The sequence below is a fragment of the Haliotis rubra genome, unplaced genomic scaffold (assembly GCF_003918875.1).
Source record: "Haliotis rubra isolate DU_JTF1 unplaced genomic scaffold, ASM391887v1 Scf396, whole genome shotgun sequence".
Lineage (NCBI taxonomy): Eukaryota > Metazoa > Mollusca > Gastropoda > Lepetellida > Haliotidae > Haliotis > Haliotis rubra.
This window is the reverse complement of record NW_025767075.1, coordinates 962,921-985,031: the sequence shown is the minus strand read 5'-3', so window position 1 is coordinate 985,031 and position 22,111 is coordinate 962,921. Positions and strand designations below refer to the sequence as shown.

The following is a 22,111-nucleotide window of genomic DNA, read 5'->3' as shown; positions in this document are numbered from 1 at the left end:
AAAGGACCTTGATTTTTTTTAATAGTTTCTCAGAGTGGAGGGGATCCAAAACCCCTCCTTCAACTACAAAGAACACTAATTTGATCTAAAGTGAGTTATGGTTCGTCCTGTAAAACAATATTGAACTGTATTATCATCTAGATCCGTTTGGTGTCTTCTGATCTTTTCCCATAAACATTCAATATAATTATGTAGACAGTCCTGCAAGGGAGAGTCACTTGGAATTATCACCTATTGCACCACGTATAGCCGACAATTTCTGGTCCACATATTCACCTTTACATTCAGGCCAATTTCATTCACCGTACTTTTGTACCTTTCATGGTTTTATATACATTACTCATGCTACCTTTAAATGTTTGACATATCTGTCTAGTAATGGTCAGTTGGCGGAAGGATGTTGGGAATCCAGCAGGGGTACAATACAGAGGTACTGTAAATCTCCATGGTCCATTGTGTGTCTCCTTTGTTAAACTTGACTGCTGCTGTTCTGTGGCCCATTTTTATACTGGGTTGTTTCATGAAGAGTTATAGTCAGGTAATCAACAAGTGTGTGCAGTGAAATCTCAATTTCACACGTACAACTCGCACACCTTGCTGTTCTACCAGCAAGTGCCCCAATAAGAAACAGCAAAAAGTGACAACAAAATAATGATCGTTTGTTAAACAACTTGTTTATTCGGGTGTCCAAATTATGAGAAAAATCATCAGAGTTGGTCTGTCGATTTCACGTGACTGTGCAATGTTTGATTTTGTTGCATGTATTAGATTTTGTGTTAGTGGGCAATTCATCGGTCTCAAATGAAGTCAAACGGACTGTAGATTAAAATGTGTACATGCTAGATTTAAAACAATGCCCATTATACAGTAGTTCTGTTTCTGTTCTTTGTCGACAAGTTTTACAATATACCTGTTTGAGTCATGATATGATATGATATATATAGCTGCACATTTATCCACACTAAATCATCGCTGTAGTAATCACCATTTTGACAGTATTACATTTATAACACTGTATTAGTTTGCTTCTGATGCCATTTGGTATAGGATAGCAACAACAGTAAAAGGTTCAGTGTTTCAAAACAAAGAACAGTAAATAAATGCACGGGACTCATCAATACACCGGCACTCAAAGTCTAATATTCTCAGCCCTATCAGCCTTGCTAACAACAACAAATGTCTCAGCTTGTACAAAGTTAGACATTTGATTTGTAAATTGCTGGAAGCCACGGGGAATAATAAAACATACCCTGATCCAAAACGACAGATGTGCCACTTCACATACATGTCTGACATTCCCTAGAGATAAACAATCAGGACGACATTCCATTCTCCATGTCGCTTCTAATTTACACACTCACTCCCATTAAAAAAGTAAACAGCAGCTGACACTATTTGTAGGTCACATACCAAAGCATATGGCGACAATCCAAATCAACATTGCTGGTAGTTTGTAGTGGAACAAACTGCCGCCAGAAATCAGAGAATTGCATTAACTAACCAGCTACTGTCTCAAATCATTCCTGTCAACGTGAACATCAGTTCATCAATGAAATATACCCACGTAAGCGAAACAGGAAGAAACACTACAGCATGACATTGTTCAAGTTTCTCTCGACATTTCTTATCTATCCACAAGTATAAATGGCTAAGAACCACACTGGCATCACTGGTCAAGGACACTTAGATAAAGACATGTTCTATATAGATATGCTCCATTGTATAAATATTTCACCAGTGTTATTTGATTTGTCAATCGTGCACTGCACCATGAGGGTGAAGACAGCCGTGTTACAGCTGATACTGATCTCATTAGTGGGTGCAAAGAAAAATGTTTTGTTTCTGGTGTCAGATGATATGAGACCAAACCTCAATGCCTATCTGGGTCCAGACATGCCGTCTCCTGTCCATCCCCAAATGCATACACCTACTCTCGATGCCTTAGCCAGCAGATCCCTTGTTCTGAAGAGAGCCTACGTGTCTCAGGCTTTATGCAGCCCCAGTAGAACTGCCCTTCTTACCAGCAGGCGGCCTGACACTAGTCACATATGGGACATTGGACCTTACTTCCGACAGGTTGGTGGTAATTTTACTACACTGCCTGAATACTTCAAGCGTAATGGCTACCGAACTATTGGAATGGGGAAGATCTTTCATCCTGGCAGTTCCTCAGGAGGAGATGATCCCGTATCGTGGACGGATCCATACTTTCACGCAGAAGACGTTTACAGGGCACATGATCACCTTTTATGTGATGCAATATCAGAGGAAAGAGAGAAGGCCCAACCACTTCAGGATCAGATGATTGCTGACCATGCAATAAAAACACTTCAGGAAGTTGCACCTAGAGCAAAGTCAGGTGAGCAACCTTTCTTTGTGGCAGTAGGATTCCACAAACCTCATATTACTTGGGTTTATCCTGCTCGGTTCAATACTTTCTATCCCTTGGAGAGTCTTCGACCAGCACCAAACTATTATGCTCCAGTTGGAATGCCAGCTGTTGCCTGGCATAACTTTACGAATTTTGGCGACTTTAATGATGTTAAAGCATTTCACTTAAACGATATTGGCTATATAAACTTCACATTTCCACCAACACTGACCCTTCAACTGAGACAGGCCTATTACAGCTGTATCAGCTATATTGACAACGAGCTGGGGAGAGTTATTCAAGAGCTTGACAACTTAGGACTTTCTAACAATACCATCATATCCTTCTGGGGTGATCATGGGTGGCAGTTGGGAGAACATTCAGAATGGGAAAAGCACACCAACTTTGAAGACGCCACCCATGCTCCCATGATGATACACGTTCCTGGAGTCACTGACAAAGGTGTGGTGACAGAGCACCTGACGGAATTTGTGGATTTGTACCCGACTCTAGTTGAAGCTGCAGAACTTCCTAAACTTGAAACGTGTCCACCAAACTCTCAAAACATCAGTCTGTGCACGGAAGGTACTAGTATGGTCCCACTCATGACAAATCCAACAATGAAAAACTGGAAATCTGCTGCTTTCTCCCAATACCCTCGAGGAGGAGATGGTCTCCATGGTGATGTCATCATGGGTTACACCATGAGGACAGACATGTATCGCTACACAGAATGGATCAACTTCAAAGGCAGGCCTATCTATACACCGATGTGGGACCAGGTACAGGCAGCTGAACTCTATGATCATATGAAAGACCCAGAAGAGAACTGGAACCGAGCCGATGACCCGTCCTACAAAGACATCAGGGCCGAGCTATCCAGGAAACTGAAGATTGGCTGGAGGGGAGCTGTGCCTGACAAACACGTCTGAAATCGCCAATATCAGTTGTATCTTGTTTTCATGTGATATTTGTGATAAAGATGGTCAGTAGCACTGAATGACTTGTCAATTTGTCTCTGCATGTGGTGCCGATGTTGTTCAATTCCTGGTTACATTGTGTCCTCGGCCACCTGTGTTTATCTTACGAGGCTACTAAATGGGTGAGATGGCCAGGTAATGGATGAGGTGGCCAGGTAATGGATCAAGTGGCCAGGTAATTGATGAAGTGGCCAGGTAATGGATGAGGTGGCCAGGTAATGGATAAGGTGGCCAGGTAATGTATGAGGTGGTCAGGTTATGGATGAGGTGGCCAGGTAATGGATGGGGCCAGGTAATGGATGAGGTGGCCAGGTAATGGATGAGGTGGCCAGGCCAGTGTCCAGGTTGGTAAACGTCTTTGTCATTGCTGATAATATTATAACGAATCCGTCGTCTCTTTAGACTCGATAATTTAATGGTTGTAATCATATGGGGGTGTGACATCATAAACCTAACAAATAAACAAACATCTGATTTTGATTGTTTCAAATTTAATAATATATCTGCACATCGGTAGACAGTACTTTACAAACGCCATATCATACTCTACGCATGTTCATTCTGGGTAATGAGGTAATGAGGCCAAACTACACTGTGATTAGGGATGAATGTAAGAGTGAGTGAGTGAGTTGAGTTTTACGCCGCTTTTAGCAATATTCCAGGAATATCACGACGGGGGACACCAGAAATCTGGAATCGAGCAAGGCAAATGCTTTAATAACTAGGCTACGCCACCGCCACTATGAATGTAAGAACTAAATCACAAGACTCAAGTCAATCAGCATCATATAAACTAGACCTTGGTTCAATGTTCCATATTTTGTAACAATGTTGCTATGACAACACCCATTCAAAGCTTTCATCATTGCAAGTGATCACATCAGGCTCCGAGGGTAATGCGGGATGATCATATGCGGATTGTAGGGCTTGTTGCTGATGACTTTATTCACTGGATTGCCCTCACTCTATTATATCGTACTTCTCTAAATTTCCGGTCCTGAAAGGCAACAGGCCAGTAGTACAATACATTTACAGAACAATATTTACACGCACATGTAATACACACAAAGAAGAGAAAATAATCAAGGATAGCTTACATTGTGTTCTGAGATATATTCTGCTCTAAACAACATGGCATAGTAAGCAAACATGGACAAGTTCTGAAGTGTTGTATGTTTTTTGTTATTCAACAATGCTTACAATTTATAAAGGTTTGGATGGACAAAATAATATTTCTTAATATACAACTTTTCTCAGGGAATTATAAGCAGGGCAAATTAAAAGAAAATGATATTCATCGTCTATTTGATTAAGATCACATAGCTTGCAAATTCTTTTTCGACATTTTTAAATCTTCCACTTTCGATAACTAAGTCATGTGAAGAACATCTCAATCTGCTTAACATTTCCGCGTCAAAAGTACATTTAAACATCTTGTAACACAAACATTTACTGGAAAGTGATATCTTTTCAAACCATTCTTGCAAATAAATGTCTTTAATCTTCTTGTTAGTTCTAAATAATATCAATGTTGCTACGATGTAGTCACAACGAACAACATACTAGTGGTGCTGGTGTTGTGTTGGATAGTACGATATCAGGTTGGATTTGGTTTGGTTTGTTGTTTAACGCCTCACTCAGCAATATTCCAGCTATATGGCGGCGGTCTGTAAATAATCGAGTCTGGGCCAGACAATCCAGTGATAAACAGCATGAGCATCGATCTACACAACCAAATTTGACCACCTGACAAGCCTGACCACCCGATCCCGTTTGTCGGGTTATTGAAGATCAATTCTAACCCAGGTCTTCACTTGTGTTAGAGATCATAGTATAGCAATATATCATGGTTAGACTTCTGATGACGTTGAGGTTGAGGCTGAGGTTGAGTTGGGGTTTGCGTCAAATCGGCATTATTCCAGCCATATAGTGACGAGAACAAGTTTGCATTAATATACATTGTAAGTACATACTCGGAATGAGTCTTATTTCAAAAACATATATTGATTACATTGTCATTTAAAAGCAGAAAATGTCACAGCACCAAATTTAAAGGCAGGCAATTTGTTAGTCACATTTCACAGTTACAATTTATGATACAGATCAACTTCCCTCAGGTAGTTCACTATCAGATGAGCGCTCACGTGGGAGAACAGATCTTTCAGGTTTCTTGCATCATAATGTGAGTCCCTTGCAGACGATAAGTGCATGCATTCGAGCAGAATATGCTTGATGGTTAAAAAACCTCATAGCAAGAGACACACGTGGGGGGTCCATCCCCATCCGTTTTCAGCAGATAGTCATGAGTAAACCGAGTGTGGCCAATACGACATCCTCGTAAAATTACCTCATCACGTCTTGACTGACAACCCAAGTAGGTATAACCAATTGTTGGTTTCAATTCATACAGTTTATTTCTTCCTACTTGAGTGTCCCATCGTTTTTGCATGAGGTCCCGAGTATAGCTTTTGATAGTGGGTTTGAAATCACTGTACGGGATCAGCAGTGGAGCAAAGTATACAGAAATCGTTGTGCGTATACATGTGTAGGAAGACAATTATCGTTTTCTTTGGTTTTTTTGTTCTGTGTTAAGAGAAAAGTGTATTAAGGTGAACATGATAAATTACACAGTGTAACCATGTGGGGAATCGAACCCGTGTTTTCGGCGTGACAAGCAAACGCTTTAACCAGGAGGCTACCACCTTCCCTCTAAAGTACTGACGCAATCGAGGAATCAACACACGGTGCTAAACATGAGAAAATTAACACGACTGGCAAACTGGAATCAATCCTCAGTGTAAAGATCATACCTCAGCTTAAAACAGCACAATTGAAACTGACCATGTCCAGGGGACGAATGACAGTGTAAACGGGACGAACCAGTGCCGTGGAGGTGATACACATTCAGCAGTGGTGTGTTTATGTCTAGTTTCAGGACTGACATCGTTGTGGCATCCTGTACTTTGTCATCGTTATATGCAATTATATACACCCACTATTGACTGAATGACTGAATTTTTTTTACGCCGCTTTTAGCAATATTCCAGCAACACCGCGGCGGGGAACACCAGAAATGGGCTTCACACATTGTACCCATGTGGGGATTCGAACCCGGGTCTTCGGCGTGACGTGCCAACGCTTTAACCTCTCGGCTACCCCACCGCCCCACATCCACTAGTGAATTTAAGGTGTATATGGATATTCTTAACACATCATATGTTCGGTTTTTGTGTATGCAGTATACATGTATATACTCGTTGCAACTGCAATATGTTTCAATTCCAAATGTATACTACATGGGTCTTTCAAAATGTAATTTCTCTTTCAGTTCAGGACACGTTTATCATTACATGACCAGGCTAGTTTTGTCCATTTTCTTGAGGGTCAAATTGAGGTCAGCCAGGCAGCCTCTACTTAATGACGAGACGATGTCGGGCATGATAACACGTCGTCAGGGCATGATAACACGGCGTCAGGGCATGACAACACGACATCAGGGCATGACAACACGCCGTCAGAGGATGACGACACAACATCGGGGCATGTCAACACGCAATCGGGGGATGACAACACGTCATCAGGAGTTGACGACACAACTTCAGGGCATGTCAACACAACATCAGGGCATGACAAAACGCCGTCAGGGGACGACGACACAACGTTAGGGCATGACAACACGCCATCGGGGCATGTCAACACGACATCAGGGCATGACAACGCGCCGTCAGGACATGACGACACAACGTCAGGGCATGTCAACACGCCATCAGGGCATGACAACACGCCATCAGAGCATGACAATACGCCATCAGGACATGACAACACGACATCGGGGCATGAGAACACGCCATCGGGGCATCTCAACACGACATCAGGGCATGACAACACGCCGCCAGAGCATGACGACACGACGTCAGGACATGACAACACGCCAGCTGGACAAGACAACACGCCATCGGGGCATCACAACACGCCATCGGGGCATGACAACACGCCATCAGGGGATGACGACGCAACGTCAGGGCATGTCAACATTGGGGCATGTCAACACGCCATCAGGACATGACAACACGCCGACAGGGGATGACAACACGCCATCGGGAGCATGACAACACGCCATCGGGGCATGACAATACGCCATCGGGGCATGACAACAAGACATCAGGGGATGAAGACTCAACACGCCAGCTGGACAAGACAACACGCCATCGGGGCATCACAACACTCCATCGGGGCATGACAACACGCCATCAAGGGATGACGACGCAACGTTAGGGCACGTCAACATCGGGCATGACAACACGTCATCGGGGCATGTCAACACACCATCAGGGCATGACAACACGCCATCGCAGCATGACAACACGCCATCGGAGCATGACAACACGCCATGGGGGCATGACAATACGCCATTAGGGCATGACAACACCCCATCGGGGCATGACAACACGCCATCGGGGCATGACAACACGCCATTGGGGCATGTCATCACGACATCAGGGCATGACAACACGCCATCAGGAGATGACGACACTAGGTCAGGACATGTCAACACGCCATCGGGGCATGACAACACGACATCAGGGCATGATAACACGCCGTCAGGGGATGACAACACGACATCGGGGGATGACGACACAACATCAGGGCATGACAACACGCCATAAGGGCATGACAAGACGCCATCAGGACATAAAAGCACGACATAAGAGCATGACAACACGCCATCAGAGCATGAGAACACGCCATCGGGACATGAAAACACGCCATCAGGGCATGACAACACGTCATCAGAACATGACAACACGCCATAGGGGCATTACAGTACGCCATCAGAGCATGACAACACGCCGACAGGGGATGACAACACGCCATCGGGAGCATGACAACACGCCATCGGGGCATGACAATACGCCATCGGGGCATGACAACAAGACATCAGGGGATGAAGACTCAACACGCCAGCTGGACAAGACAACACGCCATCGGGGCATCACAACACTCCATCGGGGCATGACAACACGCCATCAAGGGATGACGACGCAACGTTAGGGCACGTCAACATCGGGCATGACAACACGTCATCGGGGCATGTCAACACACCATCAGGGCATGACAACACGCCATCGCAGCATGACAACACGCCATCGGAGCATGACAACACGCCATGGGGGCATGACAATACGCCATTAGGGCATGACAACACCCCATCGGGGCATGACAACACGCCATCGGGGCATGACAACACGCCATTGGGGCATGTCATCACGACATCAGGGCATGACAACACGCCATCAGGAGATGACGACACTAGGTCAGGACATGTCAACACGCCATCGGGGCATGACAACACGACATCAGGGCATGATAACACGCCGTCAGGGGATGACAACACGACATCGGGGGATGACGACACAACATCAGGGCATGACAACACGCCATAAGGGCATGACAAGACGCCATCAGGACATAAAAGCACGACATAAGAGCATGACAACACGCCATCAGAGCATGAGAACACGCCATCGGGACATGAAAACACGCCATCAGGGCATGACAACACGTCATCAGAACATGACAACACGCCATAGGGGCATTACAGTACGCCATCAGAGCATGACAACACGCCTCCGGGGCATGACAATACGCCATCAGAACATGACAACACGCCATCGGGGCATGATAACAAGCCATCAGAACATGACAACACGCCATTGGGGCATGACAATAAGCCATCAGAACATGACACCACGCCGTTAGGAGACGACGACACAACGTCAGGGCATGTCAACACGTCATCGGGGCATGACAACACGCCATCAGGGCATGAGAACACGCCATCGGGCCATGACAACACGACATCAGGGCATGTCAACACGCCATCAGGGCATGACAACACGCCGTCAGTGGATGACGACACAACGTCAGGGCATGACAACACGCCATAAGGGCATGACAACACGCCGAAAGTGGATGACGACACAACGTCAGGGCATGACAACACGCAATCGCAGCATGACAACACGCCGTCGGGGCATGACAACAAGCACTCAGAACATGACAAGGCGCCATCGGGGCAAGACAACACGACATCGGGGCATGACAATACGCCATCAGGGCATGACAATACTCCACATGACAATAAACCATCAGGGCATGACAACACGGCATCGAGGCATGAGAACACGCCATTAGGGCATGACAACACGCCATCGGGCCATGACAATACGCCATCAGAAGATGACAACACGCCATCGGGCATGACAACACGCCAGCGGAACATGACAACACGCCATTGTGGTATGTCAACACGACATCACGGCATGACAACACGCCATCAGGAGATGACGACACAACGTCAGGGCATGTCAACACGCCATCAGGAGATGACAACACGCCATCGGGGCATGTCAACACGACATCAGGGCAAGACAACACGCCCTCAAGAGATGACGACACAACGTCAGGGCATGTCAACATGCCATCGGGCATGACAACACACCATAGGGGCTTGTCAACACGACATCAAGGCATGACAACACGCCATCAGGAGATGACGACACAACGTCAGGGCATGTCAACACGCCATCAGGAGATGACAACACGCCATCGGGGCATGTCAACACGACATCAGGGCATGACAACACGCCCTCAAGAGATGACGACACAAGATCAGGGCATGACAACACATCATCGGGGCATGTCAACACACCATCAGGGCATGACAACACGCCATCGCAGCATGAAAACATGCCATCGGGGCATGAAAACACGCCATCGGGGCATGAAAACACGCCATTAGGGCATGTCAACACGACATCAGGGCATGACAACACGCCCTCAAGAGATGACGACACAACGTCAGGGCATGTCAACATGCCATCGGGGCATGACAACACGCCATAGGGGCTTGTCAACACGACCTCAGGGCATGACAGCACGCCGTCCGGGCATAACGACACAACATCAGGGCATGACAACACGTCATCGGGGCATGTCAACACACCATCAGGGCATGTCATCAACCCATCAGAGCATGACAACACGACATCAGGGAATGAAAACACGCCCTCAAGAGATGACGACACAACGTCAGGGCATGTCAACATGCCATCGGGGCAAGACAACACGCCATCGGGGCATGACAATACGCCATCAGGGCATGACAATACTCCATCAGAGCACGACAATAAACCATCAGGACATGACAACACGCCATCGGGGGATGACAACACGCCATCAGGGCTGGACAACACGCCATCGGGGCATGACAATACGCCATCAGAAGATGACAACACGCCATCGGGCATGACAACACGCCAGCGGAACATGACAACACGCCATTGTGGTATGTCAACACGACATCAGGGCATGACAACACGCCGTCAGGACATCACGACACAACGTCAGGGCATGGACATCACGACGCCATAGGGGCTTGTCAACGACATCAGGGCATTGACACAACATCAGGGCATGACAGCACGTCATCGGGCATGTCAACACACCATCAGGGCATGACAACACCCCATCAGAGCATGACAACACGCCATCGGGGCATGACAACACATCATCAGGGTATAAAAATACGACATAAGGTCATGACAACACCCCATCGGGGCATGACAACGCCCCATCGTAGCATGACAACACGTCATCGAGGCATGAAAATACGTCATCAGGGCATGACAACACGTCATCGGGGCATGACAATACGCCATCAGAGCATGACAACACGCCATCGCAGCATGACAACACGCCATCGAGCATGACAACACGCCATCGGGGCATGACAATACGCGATCGGGGCATGACAATACTCCATCAGAGTATGATAATACGCCATCAGAACATGACAACATGCCATCGGGGCATGACAATACGCCATCAGAACATGACAACACGCCATCGGGGCATGACAACACGCCATCGGAACATGACAACACGCCATCGGGCATGACAATACGCCAACGGAACATGACAACACGCCATCAGAGCATGACAACACGCCATCGGAGCATGACAACACGCCATCGGGGCATGACAATACGCCATCAGAGCATGACAATATAACTTCGGGGCATGACAACACTACGTCAGGGAATTGATCACACAGCCATTTATCTCAGCGACATCCTCGTTTTTTTAATGCCCCTATTTGGTCTGTCATTCTCCCTTATGCTAACATCCTGAACGAGTGTAACTGTTATATTCAAACAAAGCGTTTCTGCGTCACATAAAGCGTATTTCCATATATAACATGTCTCCATATCCTCCTCAGTGAGTACATGTTGCTGGAGATATTCCGCTCGCTGACACGAGTCAACACGGACGTTTAATGATCAGGATATGGTGCAGGAAAAAACATCTATTGTTGTCTGAAACAAAGAGTAGATATTTTCAGTTTTTCCTGATAGTGCAACGGATCTCAGTCCTTTCACGTCGTATTCATAACATTTCTGTACGGAAAGAGATATGATTGTTAGCCATCAAACATTAAATAGATTTAATATTAGCTGGAATAAAAGGATACTGAAAAGATTTCACAGAACCCACATAGAATAAATCGAATTTGATACAGCAAATTGGTTGGGTTTAAAAAGAAGAATCAAATTCGAACCAGTTATGTGATTGGTTGAAAATTAGTTATTTAAAATTTCATCCCTTAATGTGACTGGTTGAAAATAGATTAAATATAAAGTGTAGCCGAAATTACATTGAACATAGTATGAAGCAAATCAAGTCCCAAAATCCTGTTTTGCAACGAAGTTGTTCTTGTATTGTTCAATCCAAATCTACACAATGCATTTTTATAAATGTAGTACTAACTTGATATCCAGATTGATACTGAAGGGAAAAGCGGCTGTATAGGTTTTGACATTGTCAGGCGGTTCCAGTACTCCTTCTAACTCACTTTGTCACAAGACCGGTAAACATCATACTTTTGTCCGAGTTACGTGAATAGCTTGGTGCCAGCATGCGGATATAGAATCCCCAATAGAAGCAATAAATCTGAAAACAATTAACGTTACCTACACGTGAAGTGTGTTTTGTCAAGAGGTCAGAGGACCGCCTCCGTGGTGTAGTGGTTAGAGCGTCCGCCCGGAGAGAGGAAGGTCGCGGGTTCGATCCCCGACCGCGTCATACCAAAAGACGTTAAAATATGGTACTTGTTGGTCCCTGCCTGGCGCTCGGCATTAATGGGTACAACAAGGACTGGTCGGCTCGGAGTCAGTATAATGTGTCTGAGTGGGGTATTCATGCTTCACTGCGGCATTGTATCTCAGTGGGCTAGCACTATAAAACCAGCTTCAGTCTGGGCTAGTACAAGCAGCCGCACATACACATACGCACGCATGCACGTCGTCATATGAGCGAAATATTCTCAAGCACGACGTTAAACCCAATTTCACCTCACCTCACCTCACCTCAAGAAGTCAGAACGTCCGAGCATCAAGGTTTGGTTTGGATGTTATTTAACGCCGCACTCAGCAATATTCCAGCTATATGACAACGGTGTCTGACATCGTGTCTGGACCAGACAATCCAATGATCAACAGCATGAGCATCGATCTGCGCAACTGGATACGATGATATGTGTCAACCAAGTCAGCAAACCTGACCACCCGATCCCGTTAATCGCCTCTTACAACAAGCATGGGTTACTGAAGATCAATTCTAAACCTGATCTTCACGGGTTCCGAGCATCAAGGAACGTATTACTTCTTTCAAATACAACTCTTACACATGGAAGGCCGTTACCGAGTCTTCAGATGGATTTCCATGGACACGCTCACTGATGATAGTACGACGGTTGGTAACGGTAGTACGTAATTTCAAAATCGTTACTACTGTGTCTCATTAAATCTATGACTGGCTCACAAATGTAAGCCATATCCCAGTTGTGTTAAATGATGCTCATGATGTCAGTCACTGGATTATCTGGTCGAGATTCAGCCATCGTCAGGGTATTGCAGACTTGGACTTGTCACCTAAACGTACACAGAGCACCAGAGCACCAGAGCACCAGATCATGCTACTGAGATAAGTTCAGTTTAACCCAGATCGTCCGAGAAGTGGCACACCAAGAATGTAACCTCGACACAAGATCGCTACATCCGGGTCTTTCGTCGACGTCTACGACATTCTATTTCCAGCGAGATTTGACGAGGACTTACTTTTGAGAAATGTATTGAAAGAAACAATTTGGAATTGTTTTCGCGAGGTGGGACACAGCCACATATCTGCTGATACGTGTGCGTGGGCGACAACGTCTGCAATAGAACACCACAGTAGAGGCATGGAGTCTGGTTCAGTGATAAATCACGATGTCGCCTGACGGTGAGTGAGTGAGTATGGTTTTACGCCGCTTTTAGCAATATTCCAGCAAAATCACGGCGGGGAACACCAGAAATAGGCTTCACACATAGTACCCACGTGAGAATCGAACCCGGGCTTTTCGATTATTTACAGCTGGAATATTGCTGAGTGTGGCGTTAAACTACAAACATACCAAACCCTGAAGAGCGAATGTCCACGCACAGACTGACAGTGATTGTACGAACGATTCAGGCAGGCATGGGCGGTTCGTGCAGGGCGTGCTACTGTTACCAGGCGACGACACTTGATTGACATATTTACTCGGCAGTGGCGATGTTAGTTTCACATACACACTCGGGCCCTGGATGAGCACGCGGCCAGTCCCTAAGCTACAGTATTTACCTCCCCGCCAAGCCCTCTCTGCAATGCACAAGTCATATTTATGAAGCAAATCTTTCTAGCTTTTCCTCAGCTTCAGCTAACATTTCAAACGGTCTACTTTTCAATTTATATGGATGAATTGATTTTATTACTGCTGTGTAAATATGTTAGCAACATGGTCTAATTTATCCAGATTATGTCTCAGCTGTCTTTCACCTGAGCAGTATACAGAAAGTAGCAATAGATTTTCCCCCAGCACTTCCATAACCACTACATTGTAACGTCACAATAACCAATTTTACTCTGATCACAAGCCCACACCTGCCCTTTTTCTATACCCCTATCATCTAAGTCCACGTGCCTACAGTTCAGAGGTTTTCATCAGGCGGTTGGTCAGGTACTAACTTTACCAGTTGGTTGTCTCATATCATTTGTTCAGCAAATATACTATTCACACTTTGCTAAGGATGAAATCACGGATTTAACAGAAAACTATGATGTGGGGTCATATTTGGTTTAAATATCTAAGCTTATTGTAAGCATGGATCCTAGGTTTCAGTTTGTCATTTCATCTTGTGGAACCCATACCTGCTATTGACAGGTGTTGTGTACTTGTCAATGACTCGTTCCATGATTTTCAAAAATGGTTGATTGGTGCCATGAAAACCAGTTTTATGGTTACTTGTGTATCAAGTGCATAAGGTTAGATTAAAGTGACTGTTTGACTAAAGTGGGGTTACCATATTATTATTAATCCAGTTTTAAATGGATACAATTTCAAATTATAAATCTTCGTTTAAGTAGTGTTGTGAATTGTTGTGATCCTTAGCAAAGTGTGAGTAGTATATATAGTTTGTCATGTTTCCAAGAGACCAAGTGGCTGATGGGGTTTCTCTAAATACGTCTACCCGGACTGAGTATGACTCTTTTGTAAGCTTAGAGTTCATTGCTACACAGTGAGCTTGAAACTGACTACCCCAGTAGCTCGTCCTGTGTTTATTCTCCACCACAGATCTTAGTCCGCTGCTACATGTTGGAGCCCCAAGTGAGGATCGACAGCAGGGAAGAGCTGAGCCGGAACATCTAGGGAAGTAGTAGTTGATATTCATTGTCAGTCACATGGCTGGTAATGACTTCCAGGTCACAGACCCTCGTGTCTTTGCGTGGATTAAAGATTTTTATTTTTTGAGATGACCCCCGACTCGAAATGCTTCACAGTGCAATACATCATGTTTAACACATCCGACCACCATTATGGCTTGCTGGAGACCATGTCCAACCCGATCCTCCACGCCATGAGTCGTCTTTTCGATAGTACCAAATAATTTTTAGATGAGAGAGATGAGAGGTCCAGAAAATCTAGACTTGCTTCATAAGGCTTCTGCTTTGCAGAATGTGTTTGGAAGAAGGGAAAATAATGTGGTTCAGGGACTGTGAGACAGACTTACAAGGCATGCATACCTACATACACAAGCCGGTTATATGTTAGAGGGATAATCAAATAACAGGTCACAAACTAGGTTGCCCGTACGAGCTTTTCATCACAGTTATACAACGGACTGGGGTTTTTGTAAACGTTCAGCGAAGTTGGATATAGGCCTCACACTACACATGACCATGCAGGCTAAGCTTGTGGGTAAACTGTTTGTGGACGGGTCGGACTGTCCGTTGAATTTAACTGTGTACATAAAACGCTGAATGAAACCTGAATAACAGAGAAGGGGAAAGTTACCACATTAAGGGTTGAAAGTCGCTAGTGGTTGGATATACCAGTCAACAGAATATACCATTCAATAGGAAGTCTCTAGTGGTTGGATATACCATTCAATAGAAAGTCGCTAGTGGTTGGATATACCATTCAATAGAGGTGAGGTGAGGTGAAATTGGGTTTTACGTCGTGCTTGAGAATATTTCGCTCATATGACGACGTGCATGCGTGTGTATGTGTATAGACTTAAGAAGTCGCTTGTGGCTACAGATACCAGTCAATAGAAAGTCGCTTGTGGCTACAGATACCAGTCAATAGAAAGTCGCTTGTGGCTACAGATACCAGTCAATAGAAAGTAGTCGCTTGTGGCTACAGATACCAGTCAATAGAAAGTAGCTTGTGGCTACAGTCGCTTATACCAGTCTAGAAAGTCGCTTGATACCAGTCAATAGAAAGTCGCTTGTGGCTACAGATACCAGTCAATAGAAAGTCGCTTGTGGCTACAGATACCAGTCAATAGAAAGTGGCTACAGATACCAGTCAAGAAAGTCGCTTGTGGCTACAGATACCAGTCAATAGAAAGTCGCTTGTGGCTACAGATACCAGTCAATAGAAAAGTCGCTTGTGGCTACAGATACCAGTCAATAGAAAGTCGCTTGTGGCTACAGATACCAGTCAATAGAAAGTCGCTTGTGGCTATAGATACCAGTCAATAGAAAGATACCAGTCAATAGAAAGTCGCTTGTGGCTACAGATACCAGTCAATAGAAAGTCGCTTGTGGCTACAGATACCAGTCAATAGAAAGTCGCTTGTGGCTACAGATACCAGTCAATAGAAAGTAGCTTGTGGCTACAGATACCAGTCAATAGAAAGTCGCTTGTGGCTACAGATACCAGTCAATAGAAAGTCGCTTGTGGCTACAGATACCAGTCAATAGAAAGTAGCTTGTGGCTACAGATACCAGTCAATAGAAAGTCGCTTGTGGCTACAGATACCAGTCAATAGAAAGTAGCTTGTGGCTACAGATACCAGTCAATAGAAAGTCGCTTGTGGCTACAGATACCAGTCAATAGAAAGTCGCTTGTGGCTACAGATACCAGTCAATAGAAAGTCGCTTGTGGCTACAGATACCAGTCAATAGAAAGTCGCTTGTGGCTACAGATACCAGTCAATAGAAAGTCGCTTGTGGCTACAGATACCAGTCAATAGAAAGTCGCTTGTGGCTACAGATACCAGTCAATAGAAAGTCGCTTGTGGCTACAGATACCAGTCAATAGAAAGTCGCTTGTGGCTACAGATACCAGTCAATAGAAAGTCGCTTGTGGCTACAGATACCAGTCAATAGAAAGTCGCTTGTGGGCTACAGATACCAGTCAATAGAAAGTCGCTTGTTGTGGCTACAGATACCAGTCAATAGAAAGTCGCTTGTGGCTAGATAGAGTCAATAGAAAGTCGCAGTCAATACAGATACCAGTCAAATAGAAAGTCGCTTGTGGCTACAGATACCAGTCAATAGAAAGTCGCTTGTGGCTACAGATACCAGTCAATAGAAAGTAGCTTGTGGCTTGTAGAAAGTCGCTTGTGGCTACAGATACCAGTCAATAGAAAGTAGCTTGTACAGGCTACAGATACCAGTCAATAGAAAGTCGCTTGTGGCTACAGATACCAGTCAATAGAAAGTCGCTTGTGGCTACAGATACCAGTCAATAGTCAATAGAAAGTCGCTTGTGGCTTGTAGGTAGCTTGTGGCTACAGATACCAGTCAATAGAAAGTCGCTTGTGGCAGATACAGATACCAGTCAATAGAAAGTCGCTTGTGGCTACAGATACCAGTCAATAGAAAGTAGCTTGTGGCTACAGATACCAGTCAATAGAAAGTAGCTTGTGGCTACAGATACCAGTCAATAGAAAGTAGCTTGTGGCTACAGATACCAGTCAATAGAAAGTAGCTTACCAGCTTGTGGCTACAGATACCAGTCAATAGAAAGTACCAGCTTGTGGCTACAGATACCAGTCAATAGAAAGTCGCTTGTGGCTACAGATACCAGTCAATAGAAAGTCGCTTGTGGCTACAGATACCAGTCAATAGAAAGTCGCTTGTGGCTACAGATACCAGTCAATAGAAAGTCGCTTGTGGCTACAGATACCAGTCAATAGAAAGTAGCTTGTGGCTACAGATACCAGTCAATAGAAAGTCGCTTGTGGCTACAGATACCAGTCAATAGAAAGTAGCTTGTGGGTACAGATACCAGTCAATAGAAAGTAGCTTGTGGCTACAGATACCAGTCAATAGAAAGTAGCTTGTGGCTACAGATACCAGTCAATAGAAAGTCGCTTGTGGGTACAGATACCAGTCAATAGAAAGTCGCTTGTGGCTACAGATACCAGTCAATAGAAAGTCGCTTGTGGCTACAGATACCAGTCAATAGAAAGTCGCTTGTGGCTACAGATACCAGTCAATAGAAAGTCGCTTGTGGCTACAGATACCAGTCAATAGAAAGTAGCTTGCTTGTGGGTACAGATACCAGTCAATAGAAAGTAGCTTGTGGCTACAGATACCAGTCAATAGAAAGTCGCTTGTGGCTACAGATACCAGTCAATAGAAAGTAGCTTGTGGCTACAGATACCAGTCAATAGAAAGTCGCTTGTGGGTACAGATACCAGTCAATAGAAAGTCGCTTGTGGCTACAGATACCAGTCAATAGAAAGTCGCTTGTGGGTACAGATACCAGTCAATAGAAAGTCGCTTGTGGGTACTACCAGTCAATAGAAAGATACCAGTCAATAGAAAGTCGCTTGTGGCTACAGATACCAGTCAATAGAAAGTCGCTTGTGGCTACAGATACCAGTCAATAGAAAGTCGCTTGTGGCTACAGATACCAGTCAATAGAAAGTCGTTTGTGGCTACAGATACCAGTCAATAGAAAGTCGCTTGTGGCTACAGATACCAGTCAATAGAAAGTCGCTTGTGGCTACAGATACCAGTCAATAGAAAGTCGCTTGTGGCTACAGATACCAGTCAATAGAAAGTCGCTTGTGGCTACAGATACCAGTCAATAGAAAGTCGCTTGTGGCTACAGATACCAGTCAATAGAAACAGATACCAGCAATAGAAAGTCGCTTGTGGCTACAGATACCAGTCAATAGAAAGTCGCTTGTGGCTACAGATACCAGTCAATAGAAAGTCGCTTGTGGTCATACCAGTCAATAGAAAGTCGCTTGTGGCTACAGATACCAGTCAATAGAAGTACCAGATACCAGTCAATAGAAAGTCGCTTGTCAGATACCAGTCAATAGAAAGTCGCTTGTGGCTACAGATACCAGTCAATAGAAAGTCGCTTGTGGCTACAGATACCAGTCAATAGAAAGTCGCTTGTGGCTACAGATACCAGTCAATAGAAAGTCGCTTGTGGCTACAGATACCAGTCAATAGAAAGTCGCTTGTGGCTACAGATACCAGTCAATAGAAAGTCGCTTGTGGCTACAGATACCAGTCAATAGAAAGTCGCTTGTGGCTACAGATACCAGTCAATAGAAAGTCGCTTGTGTAGACCAGATACCAGTCAATAGAAAGTAGCTTGTGGCTACAGATACCAGTCAATACCAGTCAGAATAGAAAGTAGCTTGTGGCTACAGATACCAGTCAATAGAAAGTAGCCTTGTGGAATATACAGATACGACAGTCAATAGAACAGTACACAGGCTTGTGGCAATCGAGTATATGGTCCGGTCTCAGCAATATTCCAGCTATATGGCGGCGGTCTGTCAATAATCGAGTCTGGACCAGACAATCCAGTGATCAACAGCATGAGCATCGGTCTGCGCAATTGGGAACCGATGACATGTGTCAACCAAGTCAGCGAGCCTGACCACCCGATCCCGTTAGTCGCCTCTTACGGCAAGCATGGGTTACTGAATTTAAGATCATTTCTAACCCGCACCTTCACAGATTCTCTGATTGGATGAAATAACGATAATGACAACGGGAAATGTTGATTACACAGCCCCAGATCAGCATTTTGTTTCAATGTTAAGGAGCTCGATAATATACAGTATATGCTCTGACATAAATATGTCCTCATTTGCTCATACAAAATAACGAACAGTATTCTATGGACACTTTAATACGGTGTACAGGAAGATTGAACATTCGATATTTAATAGTATTTGCATACAATATGAGACACAAGTAATTAAGGTCGGTAATATTGAAAGTAGGAGAAAGGTTGCGCAACAAATGGTGGGTTTCAGGAACTCCGTGTCTCTCGATTTATGTTCACAGACACAGACGAAGTCATCATAACCTGAAATGACATCCTTATGACATGGGAATACTGTGAATGAGTTAATATCTGGGGCAAACACACGCTCCAGTGAATTAACCTTTCATGGGTCCTCCGCGCCATGCCCTACATTGTGTCCCGCGGGTGCTGTTCATGGTGCCCACATGGGTACAATGTGTGAAGCCCATTTCTGGTGTCCCCCCGACGTGATATTGCTTGAATACTGCTAAAAGTTGTGTAAAACCAAACTCACTCACTGAGTGTTCATGTTGACACTGTCGTTGATCAAATGTGCTGAATATGATCAATAACTAGGTTTTAAAGGAAAGTTCAGTTGTTCCAGTGAACTGTCGGGGGCGTGAACAAGGTACGACCTTCAACAATTATGCATGATGGAATAAAATGTATGAACTTAGTTACTGTTGTCACTGTTGAAGATTATGTTCAGTGAAGCGAACATATATAGATTAAAGTGAGTGAGTATGTTTTTACGCCTCTTTTAGCAATATTCCAGCAATATCACGGCGGGGGACACCAGAAATGGGCTTCACACTTGTACCCATGTGGGAAGTCGAACCCGGGTCTTCGGTGTGATGGGCGAACGCTATACCACTCGGCTACCCCACCGTCCCTATAGCGTAAAGATGAAAAGTGAAACAATGATTGACATGTGACTAGATTTTCATAATATACATACTACTTACACGAGGGTGGTGGTGGTGGTGTGTGTGTGTGTGTGTGTTAGCCTAGTGGCTAAAGCGTTTGCCCATCACGCTGAAGACCTGGGTTCGATTCCCCACATGGATACAATGTCTGATGCCCATTTCTAGTGTCCACCGCTGTGATATTGTTGGAATACTGCTAAAAGCGGCACGGCATGAAGCCACACTCACTCACTCCTCGAACACAACTATCTCTGTGTGTCTGTACGTGTACCCGTGAAGATCCGTGTTAGAATTGATCTTCAGTAACCCATGCTTGTCGTAATTGGCGACTAACGGGATCGGGTGGTCAGGCTTGCTGACTTGGTTGACACATATCATCGCATCCCAGTTGCGTAGATCTATGCTCATGCTCATGTGATCACTGAATTGTCTGGTCCAGACTCGATTATATACAGACCGCCGCCATATTGCTGGAATATTGCTGAGTGCGGCGTAAAACTAAAATCACTCACTAACTGTACATACTACTTACACAAGGGTGGTGGTGGTGGCGGTGTGTGTGTGTGTGTGTGTGTGTGAGTGTATGTGACGGAAATAGGCTGTCTGTCTGGTATTCATGTGCATAAACGTCATTAAACACCGAAAGCCAGTCAAGGGAGGTATTCTCGTGCTAGATGCGCTGACGTCGGCCGTGACCGAAGCCCTCTCTAATCATTTTCCATCCTTCAACTCAAAAGGTATGCCATAAGGTGTAATGTATGATATCTTCATAAACAAATAGATTCAAACATTGGTCAGTTTCCAAAGCTGCAATTCAACGTATAACAATGTATTGAAATATTTATTCCACCCCACCCCACCCCACCCTACCCCACACTCATCGACGTAGTTTATAACATTTCAAATCAGTAAACGATTCTCATTCCTACCTTCGTTCATAATTGTTTTAAATGTGTAACGCGTGAGATGATATCAACTGAATGACCGGGGTTCTCGTCCATTCAATAGGAATGTCACAATACATCACGTTGCCGGCATGCCACGTGTTCTTGTACTATTGTGTTATTTCTGTTATACTCCAGATATCTATTTCATACGAAGGTTTATCAACACCACATGGTTCTATCTAATAACCCAATGAAACTGGTCAGCCGTGACGTCAGGCCGACTATGTCGTGGCAGTCGTTGACTCGCTGTTACGTCACTGTGTGTGACAACTGTGTATTGTGTGGAAAGATTGTTCTGTTGTACATGCAATTAACAGTTCCTAGTTTATGAACATAGTTCTATTTTCTGCTGACTAAGAACAGTTCTTGATATGCTTCATATATACAACTGAAGCTTGGATGTCCTGTGTCACGCATGAATTCCCCCGTGTCACAGCCAACCGCAACAGTCGTAA

The 22,111-nt window shown here is 44.8% G+C and overlaps 1 protein-coding gene and 1 pseudogene across 1 annotated transcript; one reads left to right on the top strand and one right to left on the bottom strand.

Annotated features, from left to right (window-relative positions):
- Positions 1 to 1,770: 1,770 nt before the first annotated feature.
- LOC124286941 (iduronate 2-sulfatase-like) lies at positions 1,771 to 3,303 on the top strand. The gene has a single exon (XM_046723396.1). It carries the CDS (start codon positions 1,771 to 1,773, stop codon positions 3,301 to 3,303), a length of 1,533 nt encoding a protein of 510 aa, XP_046579352.1.
- Positions 3,304 to 10,453: 7,150 nt separating this feature from the next.
- On the bottom strand, positions 10,454 to 12,330 carry LOC124286940 (annotated as a pseudogene).
- Between the last annotated feature and the right edge of the window lie 9,781 nt (positions 12,331 to 22,111).

What these genes read in the sequence shown, in the direction of transcription:
- LOC124286941 (XM_046723396.1), top strand. Translation starts at nt 1,771, where the DNA reads ATGAGGGTGAAGACAGCCGTGTTACAGCTGATACTGATCTCATTAGTG.